Raw genomic sequence first — 18291 nt, forward strand, 5'->3', positions numbered from 1 at the left:
TGCACACACAGCTTATTGGAGATGTGGATGTTGAGATGCTTCTTCTGTGGGCGTGCATGACGAAGATTTACAATTGAAGGTGAAGTGCAAATTGGGGAATGCTAATTCGCCCCTCGTCTTCCTGCACAGATAAAAACAAACAAACATGTTTTTGTAAACCTTTGTGCATTCGATCCTATTTCTTCCACGCTCTCATCCAGCTTGAGTGCTTCCAGAGCGGCAGCATGTGCATGTTGAAGTGTTGATACTCACTGGAAAGAGCTCTGCTTTTTCCCTATTTGGTGACACTGACGGGGAGAAGCACAGATTCACTCTGTCCTAGATAAACCATCGACATCCATCAGCATGTCAACGGGAGGCACACACACAGCGAGACAGAGAGGCACGGACGCAGACAGACGAGGGAGCAGCAGTAGTAAATAAACAGGAGGACGAGAAGACGGAGAGAGAGAGAGAGCGAGAGAGAGAGAGGAGGCAGAGAGCACTGAGAGGCAAGAAGCAAAAAAAAAAAAGGAGGGAGTGAGAATAATCACGAGGTGGTTACACCATCTGCTGCCAAAGGGGGAAACATGTTAGCCATTCAGACGAGAACAGGCAGGCAGCCTGCGATCTGCAGTGAGACACACACAACCCCTCCTGAATGGTAAGTCACTGGGACCAACGGGCTGCGTCTGGTTGTGCTTGCATGCGTTCAGAATGTGCGTGCATGGGGGAAAGTGTCTGGATGGTATTACATTTGTTTTCCACTTCATCTCCAGTGTCTGGAAATGCCTGTCTGCAGATGTTCCCATACGTCTTAACTTCTCCAGCACCTCGCATGTAAAGCATCATAGTAGCAGGTGGATGTCAGTAAAGGAGCAAGTGCATCCATCAGTGTCATGCAATTCATTTTTACAGGATGGGAAAAGCTCAAATTCTAAAAAAAAAATAAATAAAAATAACCTCTGCTACTGAATACAATGTTCCAACGAGGATATAGACAAAGTGAAAGTGGAGGTGTACTAAACCACAATTAATACCTTGGTGAGGATTTTACAATGCCGCTGACAGTCCACTCCAAACAAACCGACGGTTGAATTGGACCTATGATCATCTTGTCTGTCATCTATTCTCTTTCCTGTCTGCTGATAAAGTAGCAAAACAGGAAATAACCTTTAAATAAAGATGACACTTGACTGCAGGTATGTGTTTTACCAAGCTGCATTTTACTCACTCTCAATTTATCAACATCTAGACGTGCAATCTCATGGAAAATTCCTTCACTGGATTGTGTTTTCAGTCTGTAGTGCTCTGGTGTCTATTCTTAGATACTCTGAGAGTGAAAATTAAAGATCAAATCAAGGAGGTTCAGCAGCATAATGTCATCAACTCATTTTCAGATAATATTCCTTCAATATTAATTGCCGGGGTTACGTTTTCACCTACATTCAGGCTCAATATCCTCCTGCAATTTATATTAAGTTATGACCTCACACTGCAGTAAAAACAAACACAGGCTATTGCATAGGCTTTGCACTTTTTACCTTTACAGAATCTGACTTTATTAGCAAAATTGTGGATGCTTCGGGTTGCAATGTTTGACTTTTATTTTCTTCAGTCAAATCCATCTGAAGTCTAGAATGCATTCATGTGGCGATGGATGAGAATTTATAGAGCCCAAACACCCCACACTTTATGTATTTATTTTTGTATTCATGAACTACGTCTCATGAATGCATTTAATATGTGGCTTTAATAACTATTGTAATTAATAGGAATATACAGACTTTTTGATGAATTCTCATTATATTGCAGTTTGAAATACGGAAGATTTTGAGAATCTGTCTACAAATGTGCGAGGTGATAAAAAAAGATAAATAAACATTTATTTGTTTGTTGTTTGGATTTTAAATGCAATGAAATATTTTCTTCAAATTAACAAGATCACAATAAAATTAAGCAGTTTTGTTTTTTGTTTTTTTTGTTTTTGTTTTGCAGGATTGTTTCTGCATATTTCATCAACATGCATAAAGGGAGTTTTAATTGTGAAGCAGCTTCAAGTGAGCGGTGGCTGTAAAATCCCTACCTGCTTCATCATTATGACATGAAGTGTGTCAGGTCTGTTTCCAAACATTTGATTCTATACAGACCAAGTTAATATTATTGACATGACATAGTATTTGTTATGAGTGATGGAGGAAGCTGCAGTTCGTCCACAGTTTTAAGGCTTTAGCAAATAAGGTGGATATCTTCCAGAGTTACAACCTTTTAAGCACAAATGTCCCCCTTCCCACGGGGCTATCATCATAATATCCCTGCTGAGGGTGTTTGTTTGACACAGACGTGTATTGATTTTGGCTGCTTGTGTGTCTACGTGAGTCACACACGTACTCGGGTTGCCTCCTCTCTGTCCCCGAGGACATTCGTTCTTTTCCTCCCGCAGCCTGGGACGCTGGAGATGGACTCACTCTGCATTTAAACGCAGGTCTGATATAATTACTAACCCAACAGAATTCCTCCAAGGTTACTGCCGGCTGTATGCTGGCAGACATCCCGCACTGATCTCACATACTTGCACAGCTGAAACAAACAAAAGGTTTTGCATATGGAGACGTCAAACTAGGTGATGAAAACGGCTACACACGCTGTCACATTGAGACCGGCCAGGTTAGTGTATCCTAGCAACAGACACTGGAACCAGCCGTTCATTTTTTTCCCCATGTCCAGCTCAGGAGCAGCGACGCCAAACCCTCCCTGTGTCGCTCCGACACTCGTCTACTCCACTTCACACCCCGGTTGTATCTCTCCCTCTGTTTTTCTCCCAGTTTCACCTGCAAAGCACTGCCTCTCTCACCCTGAATGTCTCTGTCTGTCAGACAGGCAACATGAAGAGTCTGCAGCTGAAGGGGAGGAGAGTTTCAAGGAAGAGGTGTTGTATGAGAGCTTTTTATTGAGATCGGGACCTTTTGTCAGTTTGATTGATTCACTGATGTCTTTGTTTTCATGGTTTGAGCCAATGATTAGGAACGGATCATTATGAGGGCCGCAGAGATTTCATGTTCATGTTGTGGGTTTTTTTTTTTTTTGCTTAAAAGCAATCACATATATACAGTCTATTCATTACAGTATATACAGCATCAGACTAACATCGTAATTGTAGATTTCTCTGCAAAATGGAAGTTGTTTTTGAATATTGGTTTTCCATGAGTATCGCTTAAGTTTAAGCTCTCAATCAGTTGAGAGTGGAGGCTGAATTTAGATGGCTAAAATTGTTGAGCTTACACATTGATGCCAATGAGAATTCTCTTTTCTTATTTTCTTTTTTAGAATGGATGCGCCCATTTCTGTGGAGGACCATTACGTCAATGTCTGACCAACGAGCAGCATCTCTCTCTCTCTCTCTGGAGTAACCAACACTGACATCAGTCATCTGGAAGAAAAATACTGACAGCACAATCACTACAGGTCCTGTCTTATTTTCACAGATCAATAACAAGCTGTATGCCTTAAGGAAAATCAGGGTTGTAACCCCAATGATGCACACTCCAGCCTCCATGGTGATGGGGATCGTCTTTGCCCCTTTGGGATTGGTTCTTGTCTTCACTGCTGCAATCACCCCTCAGTGGCGAGAAGGGCAGACTCGTCTGGGCGTTGGAGGGCCCGGGTCTCTCCTCCGTGCAGGAACAAAAGGTCAGGGGATGGGTGCCCGGTCTGGCTCAGTGGAGGCGCTGCTCCTGCTGCGATCGGATGGGCTCTGGGAGAGCTGCCTACAGGTGGAGCACTCTGAGCTGAAGCAATGCTGGCCTGTGGCCGGTCCGTACCAGAAAGACCCCCGGGTGCGTCTGGCACAGGGCTTAGTGCTCACCTCCTTGTTCCTGTGTGGCACTGGTATTGTTCTCGCTTGCATTGGGGTTCGCTGTTGGACAGATCTGCCTCTCAGAGGAGTAGCAGCCTCTGGGGGTCTCCTGGTGGTGATTGCGGGGTTGTTAAGCCTGACAGCTTTGGGTGTGTACACACACAACCTCAGAGGACTCGGGATGGATGCGGGTCAAAGGATCAGCATCCCCAGGTTCCCCCACCTCAGCCTGCATGCTGCGGGCTCGCTCTACTTCGGCTGGCTGGGCTCATGTTTACAGGTCCTGGGGGGCAGCGCTTTGCTGTTCAGCTTCAAGCGACCCAGATGCCCCACCTGCCCAGCCCGTCCAGAGCTCCCCGTCTGTCCCGCCTGCAACTCGTGCCCAGAAATCACCAACAAGACGGACATGGACGTGTATGAAGTCAGCTGTTAGAAACTGAAGCTTAGACTTTCGAAACTTGAAAAAGACATGAACAAATGTCTACATGAGGGTTAACTTTTAAAAACAAATTTCAATCTGCCAACTACTGGAATGAAATGAATGCCAATTATGAGTTAGTTTAATTGGAAAATCTAAAGCAGGTTTGGTCAAATGGATGTAGCGCCAAATGAAATCAGATTTTTCTGTGTATAAATACTGAGGAAAGTAATAATTTTGAAGAACTGAGATTGAAGTTCCCGCTGCCTTTAACTGCCACTTGTAGTGAAAAGAGTATCGCTTTATAATGCCTTTTACATTACAGCCATGCATTTGTACTGTTAAAAAACATTTTTTTCGTGTCTGAGCAAAACTGTGAAATGTATAATGTTTGTTTAAAAAGAAATTTGTGAAAACACACTACAACTTCATCACATAGTTTATTTCTAGTTTTGTGAATAAAGTTGAAGGTACCTGAAAATTGCACTAAATAAGTAGTTATAACAAGTGTGGTTTATTAGAGTGCATCAAACAATCCTGCACTCCTTTCTCCACGCCTTAAATAAATACATACTATGTCAGTTATTGACCAATAAAAAAGGACCACTTTAAACTCTGATGAGTGAAAATTCATTTCAAATTATCTGGTACTTTCTTAGTTTATCATGTCAAACTTTTGTATGATACTTTCAGTAAAAAAAACTAAACAAAAAAAATGAATCTGAATCTGACTAATGTAATAAAACTGTGTGGAACTTTCTTCAAATATGTATGGAGGTGAATGTACTACAAGATTCTGTTGTTCTCTTGCAAATTGTTATTGTAAAGATGTTGTGTGCTCATATTTTGTGGTGCTTTATGCAACGAATAAAGCAATCCAGTGATACGCTACTGTGTGCTGAACCTGTGTACAGTGTTTAAGAAAAAAAACATTTATGAAAGGAGAAGTTATTAGTTTAACTGAAAACAATCAGCATCATTAAATAGAACCTCTCAGAATAGTGTCACACTTTGCCTTGTTTTTTGTTCTCCGTGCTAATCTGTCTGCATGTGTACATATTTGCAAGCGAATCGCCGATAAAATCTATTTTTGAGTGTAGAGACATAATTCCAATTCATTGTCTTGGAATACAAAGGTCAGAGGCAGAAAGATCTCAGCCAACACCCAACGTACAAGGCTTGTCAAACCGAGTGAATCAACACAAAGAGCAGCATTAGGCAAAGAGGTAGTAGACGTGACCTGATTAGAAACGGAACATTTCTGAAGGTCCAGTCTGCAGTAAGATGCACATCGAAGACAACCAAATATGTGTGTCAAGAACAAGAAAATTGCAAATCGAGAATTTGAGGTCTGGAATTGATAAAGCCTGGGAAAAGAAAATGACTTGATACAAGGAAGTAAAAATGTTCAGTGGAATTTGTACTTCATGAAAGGCAATTAGATTAAAAGAAAAGTTAATTACAGTTTATGGTCCATATTTGTAACCCTGAAAAGTTCAATTTGTAATTTTTTGTTTTATGTATCTTAATATAACCTAAAAAACCACAACATTGAATTGAGATAAAACAATTATTATCTTCTCAAAGATGGTACCAGTCACTCAACAAAGACTGCAGAAGTAATCGACAGAATAGTGTCAGACTACTGCCCAGTAGTAGAGTCAATCTGATAAGCAAGTATAGAAACTCTCCTGCTTTAACTACAAACAATAAGCACTAATACATATCACCATCATTTTATTAACATCATGTATTTCATATAAATCTCTTTGGTTATAGATGTGTATTCATGACCAAACCAGCAGAAAAGTTTTAGATTTCAGGTTCAAATCCTGATAATTGTCACGCGCACAATGTCTCCAATCTGGACTACACCACCGCAACCACCAAGCAAAACGCAAAAATTCCAATACTAAGAATTCTTAATTCTAATCCTAACGCACAAGACTGACTCGACTTGAAAAATTAATTAGCTTATAAGGCACAATTTCAAAACCAAGCATCACACTTTTTTTTTCTACAAACAAATCTGTTTTGTTAATTCTGCCCAATAACCACAAAATAGGTTATATTGTTGTGTGCTGAGCATACTTTACTGGTAATGGCTGAACGTGCAGCCAAGGTTTTGCATATTCTACCTCTGCTTCGGTGGTTTTCTAAAGTAATCTAGTAAATGGCGACGGTGTGTGAGCTTGGTTTTCGGTCTCTCAATATTTGCTCTGTGATGTAATGTGTCACAGTGCACATTTTCTGCCTTGTCTGTTTCCTGCTTTAGTTTGAAGTCTCATGCTCTCTCTGGTTTCAATCTCCTTGACTTCCCCACCTCGTCTCTGTTTGCTGCTCATTGCCCTGATGTCTTTCACCTGTTCCTAAGTGTGTGATCCTCTGCACCTGGTGGCTGCACCATAAGTTGAGCGTCAGTTCTGTGTCTTGTGGACAATTCGTCTGTATCTCTGGGATGTTTTTCCCCCAAGAACTCTCTGTGACTGTGGTTGTCTCTGTATGTTTCACTCTTAATTGAGGAGAAATTATCTCCGGCATTTTGTTCTTGATGTTTATCCTACATTTACACTGTGTTGCTAAGGTACATTCCAGCTTCCTGGAAGTTTTGTTACTAGACATGGTTAAAAGTAAAATTCTGACCAAAATGATTGCATCTAAAATGTAATTTCAAGGTCAAATTCCACTGAGGTCTTGAAAGCTGCAAAATGACCTGGTTTGAAAAGAGAAGCAAACTGGGTGTTTAAAAGACAAACAAACATATAATCAGTGAAACGGCCTTCAGGACACACAAAGATGTAAAAAAAAAAAAGTCTTGACGTGCACATAAGACTGACACATTCTCAACCAGATGATCCCTACTTCAAAAATCAGCTATTGTCTGAGTTTGAATGCAGCTGGAACGTCACGACACATCACAGCGATCACCACGCTCCCTCCTTTATTGAGCCAGTGAAGATTACAGTGAAATGGAATGGGGCCACAGCAAATGTCTCAGCTCCCAAGGAGCCCCCACTTGTCTGACTGAATTCATGGCAGACATGAGTGATAGGAACAACAACCTGGAACTGTCACACAGCTCAGTCGTACGGTTCATACACGCAGGTGACGTGTATGAACCGTATCCTCTGGCAACAGGATGCCCAATTGGACGTTCTGTGCAAAATGTCTCCAATACAGTATACCTCTTTTAAGGTCTAGTCAATAAACAAATACATACGGCATTCACGGTGTATTTACATGTCACATTACAAGAGGCCTGACTTACTGTACATCACAAAGTTTCCTAAAATTCCAAGAACAGTTCAACTCAACATTTCCACGAAAATACCAAGAAGTCATAATTCCACACGCCTTCAGCTTGTCACTCGGCAAATTGTTCACATCGCTGTTGTAAACTTATCTAAAATGGTTTCCTACCGCAAAAAAAAAAATAAAGATTCTCTGTGCAGATGCATTTCGCTGATTATCAATTTAGTGGTGACTTGAACTAAATGTTCACCTGAAAGTCAAGGCAGAACATGCCTTAGAAAAAAATAAAAAAATAAAAATACAATTCATTTGTCTGATTTCTGTGAACCTTGAGCAGGAGCTTCCGTTCCAATGTGGCTTTCAAATGTAAAAATAGTTGTCTGGACCGTCACCACTCTCGGCCATTTCACTCAACTGTTGATTTATCGACTCCTGGAGCGATCCAAGCGACAGCTCCAGCTCTGGGCAGGTTTCTGTGTTCGCGGACACCTGTGGGGCCACATTAGACAGCTCTGCGTCAACTAACTGCTCCCCATCGCTCAGCCTCAGTCTGTATGAGCTTTCTGATTCTGCCGCGGCTGTTTCCTTAGCTACAGTTTCCAAGGCAACCTCCTCGGTGGGTGTGTCCTGCGGCACCGCAACGTGCGCTGCTTTGGAGGCCTTGAGCGCGGCCAGTCTCTCGATTTCTTGAACCAGTTCCTCGTTGCTCTCCTTCCACTGGCGGTACCGGGAGGCGGTCAGATGGGACTCGTCCAGGAGCTTGTCTATCTGCTGCAGCTCGGCTTCTTTGGCCTGCGGAGGGAAGAAGACTCTGTCAGCGTGCACGTCGACTGAGATGTGAATCTGTGCAGATATGTCCACATTCAGCAGCAAGAAAGTTTACTTGATTTGTTTCATCACTTCAGCAGCTAATCTAAAACATACACACCCAAGTTGTTGACACATAAAAAAACATGTCATTTGCATAAGACAGTATGTGAATTATTGATTCAAACAAATCAAATTTAGGATATCACAGTATTGGGGTACTCAATAATCGAGAGAATTTTCAAGAAACTCAGTGAGAAAACGTTCTATTTTTGAGAAATGCTTCAGTCATTAAAATGTGAATGTGTGTGATTTTCATCAGTTTCAAACTTTCCAAAATTTGTTTATTTGTCAATGACATATACTGTACGTATAATTATCAAAATATGTATATATTTGTGACCTTAAAACGTCCCCCCAAAAAAAAAAAATTGCTTGCTCCACACCTTCAGAGTGCTTTGCAGAGCCCGGAGTGTGTGCGCCTTCTCATTAATGACGGGGTTCTTGTTGCGGCGAATGAATGATTTTCTGAAGTGGTCGTGCGTAAACGGCTGCTCATGACCGATCAGGGAGACTCCCCCTTCCTTCAGGTTGTTCAACATCATCCCCATCTCGTCCACCGGGCCGCCGCCTTCACAAAGGAAAAAGAAGGGGGAAAAAGCAGAAAAGCTGAATAAATATTGAGGCGCAGACATGCAGAAGGTAAATACAAAACAGGAAAGTGGTGTTTGATGGTCATTTTGTTGTTATGGGCCATTTATTTGCTGACAGCTCGATAAAATAAGAAGATAAGTGCCTGTCATAATGGTTCATATTCCTGCCGCTACAACATCCATTCGCACATTATTGACAGATCTATCACTGGGACTCAGTATCCTGTTGATAAAAAATGTACCGATAACAGCAATTATTCATGGACATGACATTGGGAAAGTCAGAGAAAAAAAACATCACAGGACTTAAAAGAGACAGCTTTATAAAAACCCACACCTATTCCTTTGCTGCCCTCTGTTGATGGACTCAGTAATGGCACCTTGTTGGTTTTCCCCTTGGGGCGAGGCAGCGTGTTGGACTGTACCTTCTGAGACACACAATGAATGGCACCGTGTAATTAATGGTTATCCAAACAGTGTGACGGAGCTCACTTTTATGTGCTTTTGTGAAGCTGACCTTGTTTCTCCGGCGGGGCGACGGCGACGATTCGCCCTCTGATTCGGTTTCACTGTAACATTCTGTTAAAATATCAACACACAAGACAAATGGATGACTTTACCTGCAGTTTGTGGTACTCTCCATCTTGCAGAGATTTGTATCTAGGGTACTGGTATCCATAACAACAGCATGTCTTATCACAGAGATACTAGATAATCTGTTTTATTGACATAATCATAACCACAATTACGAGACGACATGATTCAAATGAATGACTGCCTCTGCAGGAGAATCTAAATGGTGTGCTTCATCCAGCATTTTGATCAAATATCCTGAATGTGCATGGGTGCAAAATAATCCAGATGAAAGATTCCTGTTGCTGTTTTGAGGAGACAGAAATACGTTTCCCCACCTTCTTCACTATCTGGGTCACTGTAGAACTTCTTGTGCTTTTGTATGGCTGCAATCAGAGAGTTGAGCCACCTGGAGGAAACAGGATGACAAGCTCAGTCAATAAAAGTAAATAAAAATGACAAAAAAAATATGTAAATACAATAAGATCACTGATACAATTAAATATTTTTGCTATTGCACTGTTTTGGATGACAATAACACATTTATTATTTCCTGAAGCATGAGCCTGAGTCCAGAAAAAGCAAACTGTAGGGGGCAGTGCAGACAAGTATGAGTTTACACTCAAACTCCGAATGAATATTAGAATGTTGGAGCTGATGCACCAAAAGGCACTTTCTAATGATATATTTCCAAAAGTTTAGATCATGACTTTGTTATTTTGGATTTATAAACTACATGTCGATCAACTTACCTGCCCATGTCGCTGACATTATCAGCAGCAAAGATGAAGTTGTGAAATTTGCGGTGGCGCATTTGGAAGACACTGGTGGGGTGAAAAGATGCAATGAATCGTTGGAGCAATCATAAGTATATAAATCCTACAGGTGCACACATAAAAATTTATTTAAAAGATATAGGATGGGATTTAAATTGGTTATAGAACAAACTTAATATTGCAATATTTGTCATGACAAAGGCAAAGAATAGTGATAATTTATTTCATGAGATGAAGATAAAATGTTGCAGTTTGGCCTGCTCCTTCCTGGATAGTTTGTCTTGTCTGGTTTGTTTGTGTCTATGTCCTGTCTTTAATGCAATTCAAATAATTCAAATCCAGTGTCTCTCCTCATCTGTGTTTATCAGACTCCATGGAGTTCAGAGATATAGGACCATTTTCCCACAAAAAAAGGCTTCACTTTTCACTTTCCAACATCATGCATGCTTCATGTTACGTAAAAACCAAAAACAGCCGCTGCACTGTGCACAGAGACAATACAGCCCTTGTTTCAAACGAACTGCCTAAAATAACTTTTCATCATCACCATATCTATTATCATTTGTCCAGACAGCCAGGCCCGACATATTCCTGGACAGATGTCTGAAAAGTTCATCATCGCTTTTCGGTCTTACTATTTTCTTTTGTGCTCTCCGGCGCTCTCGATGCTGTAGCTGGCTATATTGACCAGACCCTCCGCCTTTTCATCCTGTATGAACCAGAATTAAAAGAAGACAGAAAGACGTGAAACATAAAAATTCCATTTGGCATAATTTTATGACAGTTACAAAAACAAAGATGTAACTTTTATAAAAAAACATTTTTTTACTTGTATAAAAACCCTTCTGCTTGAAAATAGTCCTTTTTTTTAAAGCGTAAAAGGCCTTCACTATATGTCACAAATGTTAAATGTTAACTGCAACATCAATATTGTCATTGCAATGCACAGAGCGCATATCACAGATGATTTACTAAACTGTGATCATTTATGTTTTCATGCACTCTGATGGTCACAAACTGCGTGGAGAGAGCAGAGCAAGGGTCGTAATGGCGGAATTGGCAAGAGCGGTGAAGTGAGGGGGAAAACATTACTACAAAATATGTATTCCAGTGGAAGTAAAAGTACAGTTGTTATAAAAGTACTTAATAAAAACTACAGAATATAATCTCATAAAAATATGCATTATTTTGTATGTATTAGTTACTTTTAACAGTAGTGCAGTATTAGCTTTATGGGGGGATGTAACAACCAATAATGTTATAATGTTCAATAATGTCATGTAAAAACTTGTTTAATGACTGAAATAGCGTTAAGTAATTTGGTTTATTGTGTGTTCTTGTGAAGCATTTTGTGATTTTCATCTGTGAAAAGTGCTCTATGAATGAAATTTACTTAATATACATTTAAAAAAATCCTTTCAAAGTGTAATAACTATAGCTAATAATGTTATAATATATAAGCAGGTTCTGAATTTCTTGGAAATAAATGGTTGTTGTAGGTTTTGTGAAGTATGGTTATCCAAAATAGACATAGTGGATGCTATAATCGTCATATTCAATCATTAAAGATATCTATTATCCACTCCCTCTCGATCATGGATGTGTATATATATATATATATATATATATATATATATATATATATATATATATATATATATATATAATATTTTACTACATTATTGCAATATTAGCAAGTTGTTACATTATCAGTTTTGTTCCATTCGAAATGGCCAAAATTAGAGGAGGGCTGATTCAGATATAAAGCAGGAATTTAAAACATTGATTAAAGGCATAAAAATGCAGATTGAAATGTTTAATTATGAATTTTAACTGTGGATGCAGCAACTTCTGAAGTAGTAAAGTAGAGTAAAATAGGTATGCATCAGTAAAAGTATTTGTAATTAGCACCTTCGATCCTTGAGAAGAACTCGGAAAAAAAAATCACGATTCAACTTAAGTATTTGCTTATTTATAGCAAGTTATATATCACCATAGCAACAACTTTTTTGCATATCACATATTCCTAAAATCGTGCAGCTTAACTTGTAATCAAGTGAGACATAAAAGCAAGTTTTTCATGAAGCTGCTGAGCCCACCTGTTGGCTGGTGTACCAGTAGAGGGAGGGCCCTTTGAGCACGAACCAGAAGCGCTGCCACTTCTGGGCAATGAAGACGCTGCTCTCCTTTCTTTTCTTCCACAGCCAGCCGTCGCAGTCGGGATGATCCAGCTCGCGGCAGGACACGCGGCGCCGACTCAGAGCCGTCGTCATTCCTGAGAGGGAAGAAGACAGAAGAAGAAAGAGGAGCACGACGTTTAAACTACATTTTGGATTAGCGGGCGCGTAAATGAAAAGCAGATGAGGATGTGTTATCAAGCGAAGTGGGTCCGTACTTATTTATAGCCCTAAACATCATTTTTGAATTGTTGTAATTTTCCCAGCTGAGGCTAAACTTGCTCCGTGGCTCTTTCTCTCTCTTTGAGCAGGTGAATGGAGGTCAGGTGTATCTGATTTGCTGGGGGACAAAAGACTGGTCGTGGTGACCTGATCCCATTTCCTCTCCTCTTGCTTCTTATTTAGAAGTTTATTTTTGGTTCCATTCTTCTTGTTTGTTTGTTTTTTTGATTGAAAACGGTATTTCTGTTTGTGCCTCTCTTTTATGTCGCAGTGTTCTCAACCAAGCAAGTGCAGCCAACCTTTTCAAAAATCAATATCATTTCATCCATCAAGATTTATTTAACTCAGGATTACAAAGTACTCGAAACAAGCGCAGTTGACTTTGGTTGCCGGCAGGGTACACCCTGGGTAGATCTCCAGTCCAGTTTCCTCATCTAGTGAATTGAATATCCAGACTTAAGCTGACTGCCCTTCAAAATTCAAAACATCAAGGAAAAACTCATAAATCAAACTTCGCTTGTTGTTCTGGTTTCATATGTGAAACCGGGAACTTTAGTTCAGCTGCTATAGGTTGACCTTAGCTCACTCTCCATACTTTTCATAAATCATCCTTACATGTCACTGTGCAAAACGCTTACCTTTAGTGGAAATCTTTTTTGTCTCCTTATTTGCCTGAAAAAGATATTCAGACACACATTTAAAAGCAATTTCCAATCAACATTAAAGTAATCTGACAGGGAAAACTCGTCTCTTCCTCTCACCGTGTGTCCCACCATTTCAGGGCAGGAACTGACGCTCGTTCTTTCTTGGTCGAACAACCGAGGCGAAGGACTTCTGGGTGAGAGCGACCGGTCTCTTCTAAATCTTGGAGAGAGCCGGGCTCCGTCCAAACTCCCAAAGTTCCCTGAGACAAACACATGTGAAGATCCTAAATAAACCTGCAACTGACCACAGCAGTCCGACTGTAAGCCTGAATCAACAGTATGTGGCAACATGCAGCAGTCATGGCCCCAATCATTGTTTTATTACATGATACACATTGAGGTGACAAATGCCGTGATGATTTTCCTTTCACATGCTGTGTTTTCAGTCGTTAAGAGATGCTTTTCCACTTAGACGACCTTGCTTTAAAAGCCGAATCGTCCACTTCTATCATAACAATAGCGACAGCATGGTGGAGACGTTGAAGTAGGAACACAATAAAGCTCCCCTACCTGAGGCTGACAGAGGTGACAGCCTCTCCTGTTGGTTTTGGTGGGAAGTCAGAGTCAGACCTCCCTCCTGCTCCTTGTCAGGGGATAGCTCTGATTCTTCCTGTCCCATAGGCTGCTGTTGTGCCTCTGGCCCTTGCAGAGCGCGCCTTTTAACAGAAATACAGAAATGACAATCAAAGTAGCTCACTTCTGAGAGATAACAACTTTTAAAATGTGAAAATGAAAATGAAAGTCTGAACATCAAAACGGTCAGCAAATATGGCTGTGATGAAATGTTAAAGCTGTTCACATCTTGGTTACAAATCATAGAGGGAGTGTATTAACTCAAGAAGCCGAAATGATGAGAACAAACAGCACCAGTGGTCATTCTAACCTCTTTTGCACACTTATCATCAGTAACCTGTAATTTTAATTACACACTACGATAAAGAACACGTACACACACACATCAGTTGGTAAAGTTTGTCTTCTATTTGCAATTTTGGACATTTGATGCCCTCATCTTGTTTCATCCATGTCTGATTGCCAAGTGTCCTTGGACCAGACGTTGAACCACAGACTTCCAATAGAGATCAATAGCCTTGCACTGGAGCGCTTGACAAGGATGTTTGCTTGAATGAGTGAATATGTAAAGCACTTTGAGAATGCTGAGTTGGTGAAAATCCACCATATCGATACATTAACCATTTCCTGTAAGTTCAAAAAAAACAAAAAAACATGGACATTGAAATAAATGAAATATGACTTTATATTCAAGTCATTCAAAGTTTATACTTTTTTTTTTTTCCTAAAGTGGAGCTGTTGTGTATCAGGCCGAGACAGACTCATTTACAAGCACCGGCACCACCCACTCTCTGTATGTGTCAGCCTGCACTCCATCAGCTCTCACTTGTCTCTTCATCACTCTTTTTCCTCCCTCCTCTCAATTTTTTTTTCTGTCTTCATTCCTCCTAAGGCTTGTCTTAATCCATTCATCTTCCTCCCCATCTCCTCCTTCTCCCTCACTTTCAGTCAGCCGTGGGTTGAGGGTGTCTGTACTGGAATTTATGGCATTTGCTGTGTGACCTCATCGTAAACCCACCCCATATAGCCAGATTAACCAGGTCAATGGTTCATGGGAGATCCAGCTCCACGGAGTAAATCTTTGGTAAATGAGTCTAACCTGCTCTGTCTGTAGGGTGACACGCATGTCGAGGATTAGAAACAGGCTTGCAAGTGTGATTGGTCTAAAAATATTCTATTAGATTCACGGATTGCCTGGTAATGATCTGATGAGGGTGCCACCGATTGAACAGCAATCTCAGTTTGTCAAGAAGCAGCTTGTATGACTTTGGTTTAAATGGATTTGACTGCTATAAACCTAAGATTTGACTGTTTTTCTAATTGACATTTAATATATGTAAATAGAGTTCACTTAGACTTGCATTTATTGTCATAAAAGCTGCTCTATAAATAAAACAATGTCATTATTATTACAGTGACATCATCTCTATGTGTAATTTCAGATTGTATAATTTCTAACCTAAATAACAATTATTTCTCCCGAATCACCTAATATCCTTGAGTTGTGTGTATCCCAGACACCTACAAAGGAGTCTGTTGCATTAGTGTGTGTTGTATTTGCTTTGATTAAGCTGGTGCAGTGCACACATTCTTAAAGGATTACTGCCGTCCATTGCTACAGGGATTGTTATGAAACCATTGGCATTGAGCCTCAGCTGTCTGCACGTGCAAAACATTCAAACAAGACGGGAGGCCTATAATTTGTGATCCGAGACAAACAATTTACCTGATCTAGTTGGAGGAAGATGCTCTAAAATCTGGATGTTGGGGCTTCCTTAAGGAAACTGATTTGACAGAGTGAAATATGCTGAGTGACAGCAGCAAAAAGTATGTATGGTCTGAAGCTAGAGTTTTGATTAAGGCAGCCGTATGATTCTGTGGATACATACATTACATGCAGACTGATGCCATTTCATGTTTCTGTTGAGGTACTGAGGACTCCATTCCAGTAAACAGGAATTTGGTGAAATTGTAACAAAGCTGCTTGTCAATGAAGAAAACTGCTTCAGATAATACTGAATCTAACAACTGGCAACTGGAGCTGATCTGAGACTGTAATTGTAACTAAGCCACACATCTTCAAAAGTAATAGAACAATGCTGGTAACAACAATGTTGTAGCTCACTCACACTTTATCTGGCACAAGTCAACTGAATACAACGAATTCTCACCTGAAAGACAAAGATCTGACAGACGCTGCTACCCTCTCGAATATGGAGTGTCTTGGATTCTCCCCCTCCCTTTCCTCTTCCTCTTCCGACCTTTCTTCTTTCTCTTCTTCTTCTTCTTCTTTCTGAAAACCAACAACAAGCATGTCAGCGATCATGACTGTGAACCGTGGGAGAGAGTGTGTTGGTAAAGACGGGGATGTCATATGGAATGCTCTTGCAATGGCAGCCTTTTTCCCCAGGTCTTCATGTGCACGCAGGCACAAACACATGCACACACGAGTATATGTTCGTCTTGTTAAAAGCGGCGCATGATTTGAGGGCATCGTGGCATCACTACATGCAGCTGATTCACATGTTCTTATGCGTTATCCTCACCTTTAGCCGCCAGCTGGATCTGAGATTAACATGGCAGTGGTCACATGGGTGTGTGTGTACTGCGCAGTGTGTGTGTGTGTGTGTGTGTGTGTGTGTGTGTGTGTGTGTGTGTGTGTGTGTGTGTGTGTGTGTGTGTGTGTGTGTGTGTGTGTGTGTGTGTGTGTGTGTGTGTGTGTGTGTGTGTGTGTGTGTGTGTGTGTGTGTGTGTCTCAGAGGTACTACACAACTCAGTGTGCAATTGAAAGACAAACAACAGTCGGCATAGAGACCAGTCAGAGCGAGTAAGTGTTTGATAGAAACGGGTCTCAAGTGGTATCAAACGGAAGAGGAAGGAAGGCTCTCGTGAAAGAAGGGCTCAGGTTCCCCTTACATCAACTACGAAATCACTCCAGTTAGCTATAACTCTAATCAGTCACGGCCCTTAAATATTGTATTCTGTCTTATCTTAGGTCGTTATATGTTATTTTCCTCAGTGTGTCTACTTTGAATTTGATCTCCTGTTAATTCCTTGTGTTTCAGGTCTTGTCTTGCTGATCCAGTTTTGTGATTTGTGTCCATGCTTGAGTTTTGTATGCTTCATGTTGTGGCTATGTACATGGTTCATGACAATGTCTGCCTCGTGCTTGCATAAACAGTGATGTGTTTTTTTTTCAATGTACTTCCTCTTCTGAGTCCCATTGCTCTGTCTGCCATGTGTCTCTTGAGCTGTGCCTTATTCCCCTTATTCGCTCACCATGATCAGGTCTAGATCCTCTGTCTGAGCTGTAATACAGTCAGTAATGCCAACTATGGACTTAATCTGAGCTAACTGACTCAACTGCAAAGAATAACTAAGGAAACGGAAAGTGAAAATTGGAAGCGATTATATATGACTTTTACACGATTACTAATATTCAATCAAAATGACCAGAAAGCCATTGGCGCCTTAGTTTTTTTTTTTATCAACAAATATCTTTCTTTAAAAAGCATGCCGCATATTACAAAAATATCTGCAGGTTTCAGTACTCCTCTGTTGTTCTTCAAAACATGGCCCCAAATACTGCGTCAAAGAAACTTGTAGAAAATACTGAAACTCTCCAACGCATACTGTGAGTGCAGAAAAACGAAATAAAAACATAACAACTCAGCTTTAGTGACAATGAGACCATTTTCTGCTGCTTCGGGGTGGAAAAGTGGCTTTCCAATCAAGTCTTCAATATGGTATCAAGTGCCAAATAGTTTCTCTTCACTTTGCTGCAAAATATTAGAGGTGTGCTCAGTTTTGCCGATGAAAGATTTTGAATTGGGCCTTGGTTGAGCTTGAGAGCTTGGACTTTTCTAAAATATACCTGTAAAAGATTTACAAACTCTGTTTTAATGTAAATAACTGATCGTAATAAAGCTGACAAGATGATGAGTCTCACACTATAGGTCAGTGGGGATCTTATGGCATTTTCATGATTTATGACACTGATGGCACTATTTAAGCAAAACAATCAACTGTAGGATGCTTTCTGTGTACTGCAAAATACATCTTGTGAGGCCAAAATGTGTTTTAAAAAAAACAAAATATAAAAATGCTGCATTTGTGGACACTTTTAGTCTATTCAATGCCAAACAAAGTGAGGATTTTGAGCTTCTCCAGTCCTCAGAAAAATGTCTCAACATCACAATTTCCTGCAGCGACTGATGAAAACACCAATAAATAACAGAAAAGTACTTGATGAAATTACAACCACAATCCTGATTTTTTTTTTTCTTTCTATTTTTGGGAGG

At 40.4% G+C, this 18291-nt stretch overlaps 2 protein-coding genes across 4 annotated transcripts in view; one reads left to right on the forward strand and one right to left on the reverse strand.

The window, feature by feature from the left end:
* Positions 1 to 362: 362 nt before the first annotated feature.
* Positions 363 to 5143, forward strand: cldn23l (claudin 23-like). 2 transcript variants are annotated; one of them, XM_080479525.1, is made up of 3 exons: positions 363 to 643; positions 2856 to 2908; positions 3307 to 5143. In XM_080479525.1, the coding sequence occupies exon 3, from the start codon at positions 3513 to 3515 to the stop codon at positions 4266 to 4268; it is 756 nt and encodes a 251-aa protein (XP_080335651.1). In that variant the 5' UTR covers positions 363 to 643; positions 2856 to 2908; positions 3307 to 3512; the 3' UTR covers positions 4269 to 5143. The 2 variants fall into 2 exon arrangements, with proteins under 2 accessions (XP_080335651.1, XP_080335650.1); XM_080479524.1 differs by having other exon boundaries at positions 367 to 643; positions 2805 to 2908.
* An 831-nt stretch (positions 5144 to 5974) lies between these two features.
* cnksr1 (connector enhancer of kinase suppressor of Ras 1) overlaps positions 5975 to 18291 on the reverse strand; it is a 32015-nt gene continuing 19698 nt past the window's right edge. For both annotated transcript variants that reach the window (XM_080479893.1, XM_080479894.1), the window contains 12 exons: positions 16162 to 16283; positions 13928 to 14073; positions 13475 to 13617; positions 13352 to 13385; positions 12414 to 12589; positions 10950 to 11023; positions 10291 to 10362; positions 9877 to 9947; positions 9483 to 9544; positions 9303 to 9393; positions 8759 to 8943; positions 5975 to 8297 (listed from right to left, as the gene is read on the reverse strand). In XM_080479893.1, the coding sequence (XP_080336019.1) occupies positions 7866 to 8297; positions 8759 to 8943; positions 9303 to 9393; positions 9483 to 9544; positions 9877 to 9947; positions 10291 to 10362; positions 10950 to 11023; positions 12414 to 12589; positions 13352 to 13385; positions 13475 to 13617; positions 13928 to 14073; positions 16162 to 16283 (1608 nt within the window). In that variant the 3' untranslated portion in view covers positions 5975 to 7865. The remainder of the gene's footprint in view (positions 8298 to 8758; positions 8944 to 9302; positions 9394 to 9482; positions 9545 to 9876; positions 9948 to 10290; positions 10363 to 10949; positions 11024 to 12413; positions 12590 to 13351; positions 13386 to 13474; positions 13618 to 13927; positions 14074 to 16161; positions 16284 to 18291) is intronic.

The sequence above is a fragment of the Lipophrys pholis genome (assembly GCF_963383615.2).
Source record: "Lipophrys pholis genome assembly, chromosome: 14".
Taxonomy (NCBI): domain Eukaryota; kingdom Metazoa; phylum Chordata; class Actinopteri; order Blenniiformes; family Blenniidae; genus Lipophrys; species Lipophrys pholis.

Bases quoted from the DNA above. Each gene is read 5' to 3' on its own strand.
- cldn23l (XM_080479525.1), top strand. From the start codon at position 3,513: ATGATGCACACTCCAGCCTCCATGGTGATGGGGATCGTCTTTGCCCCT.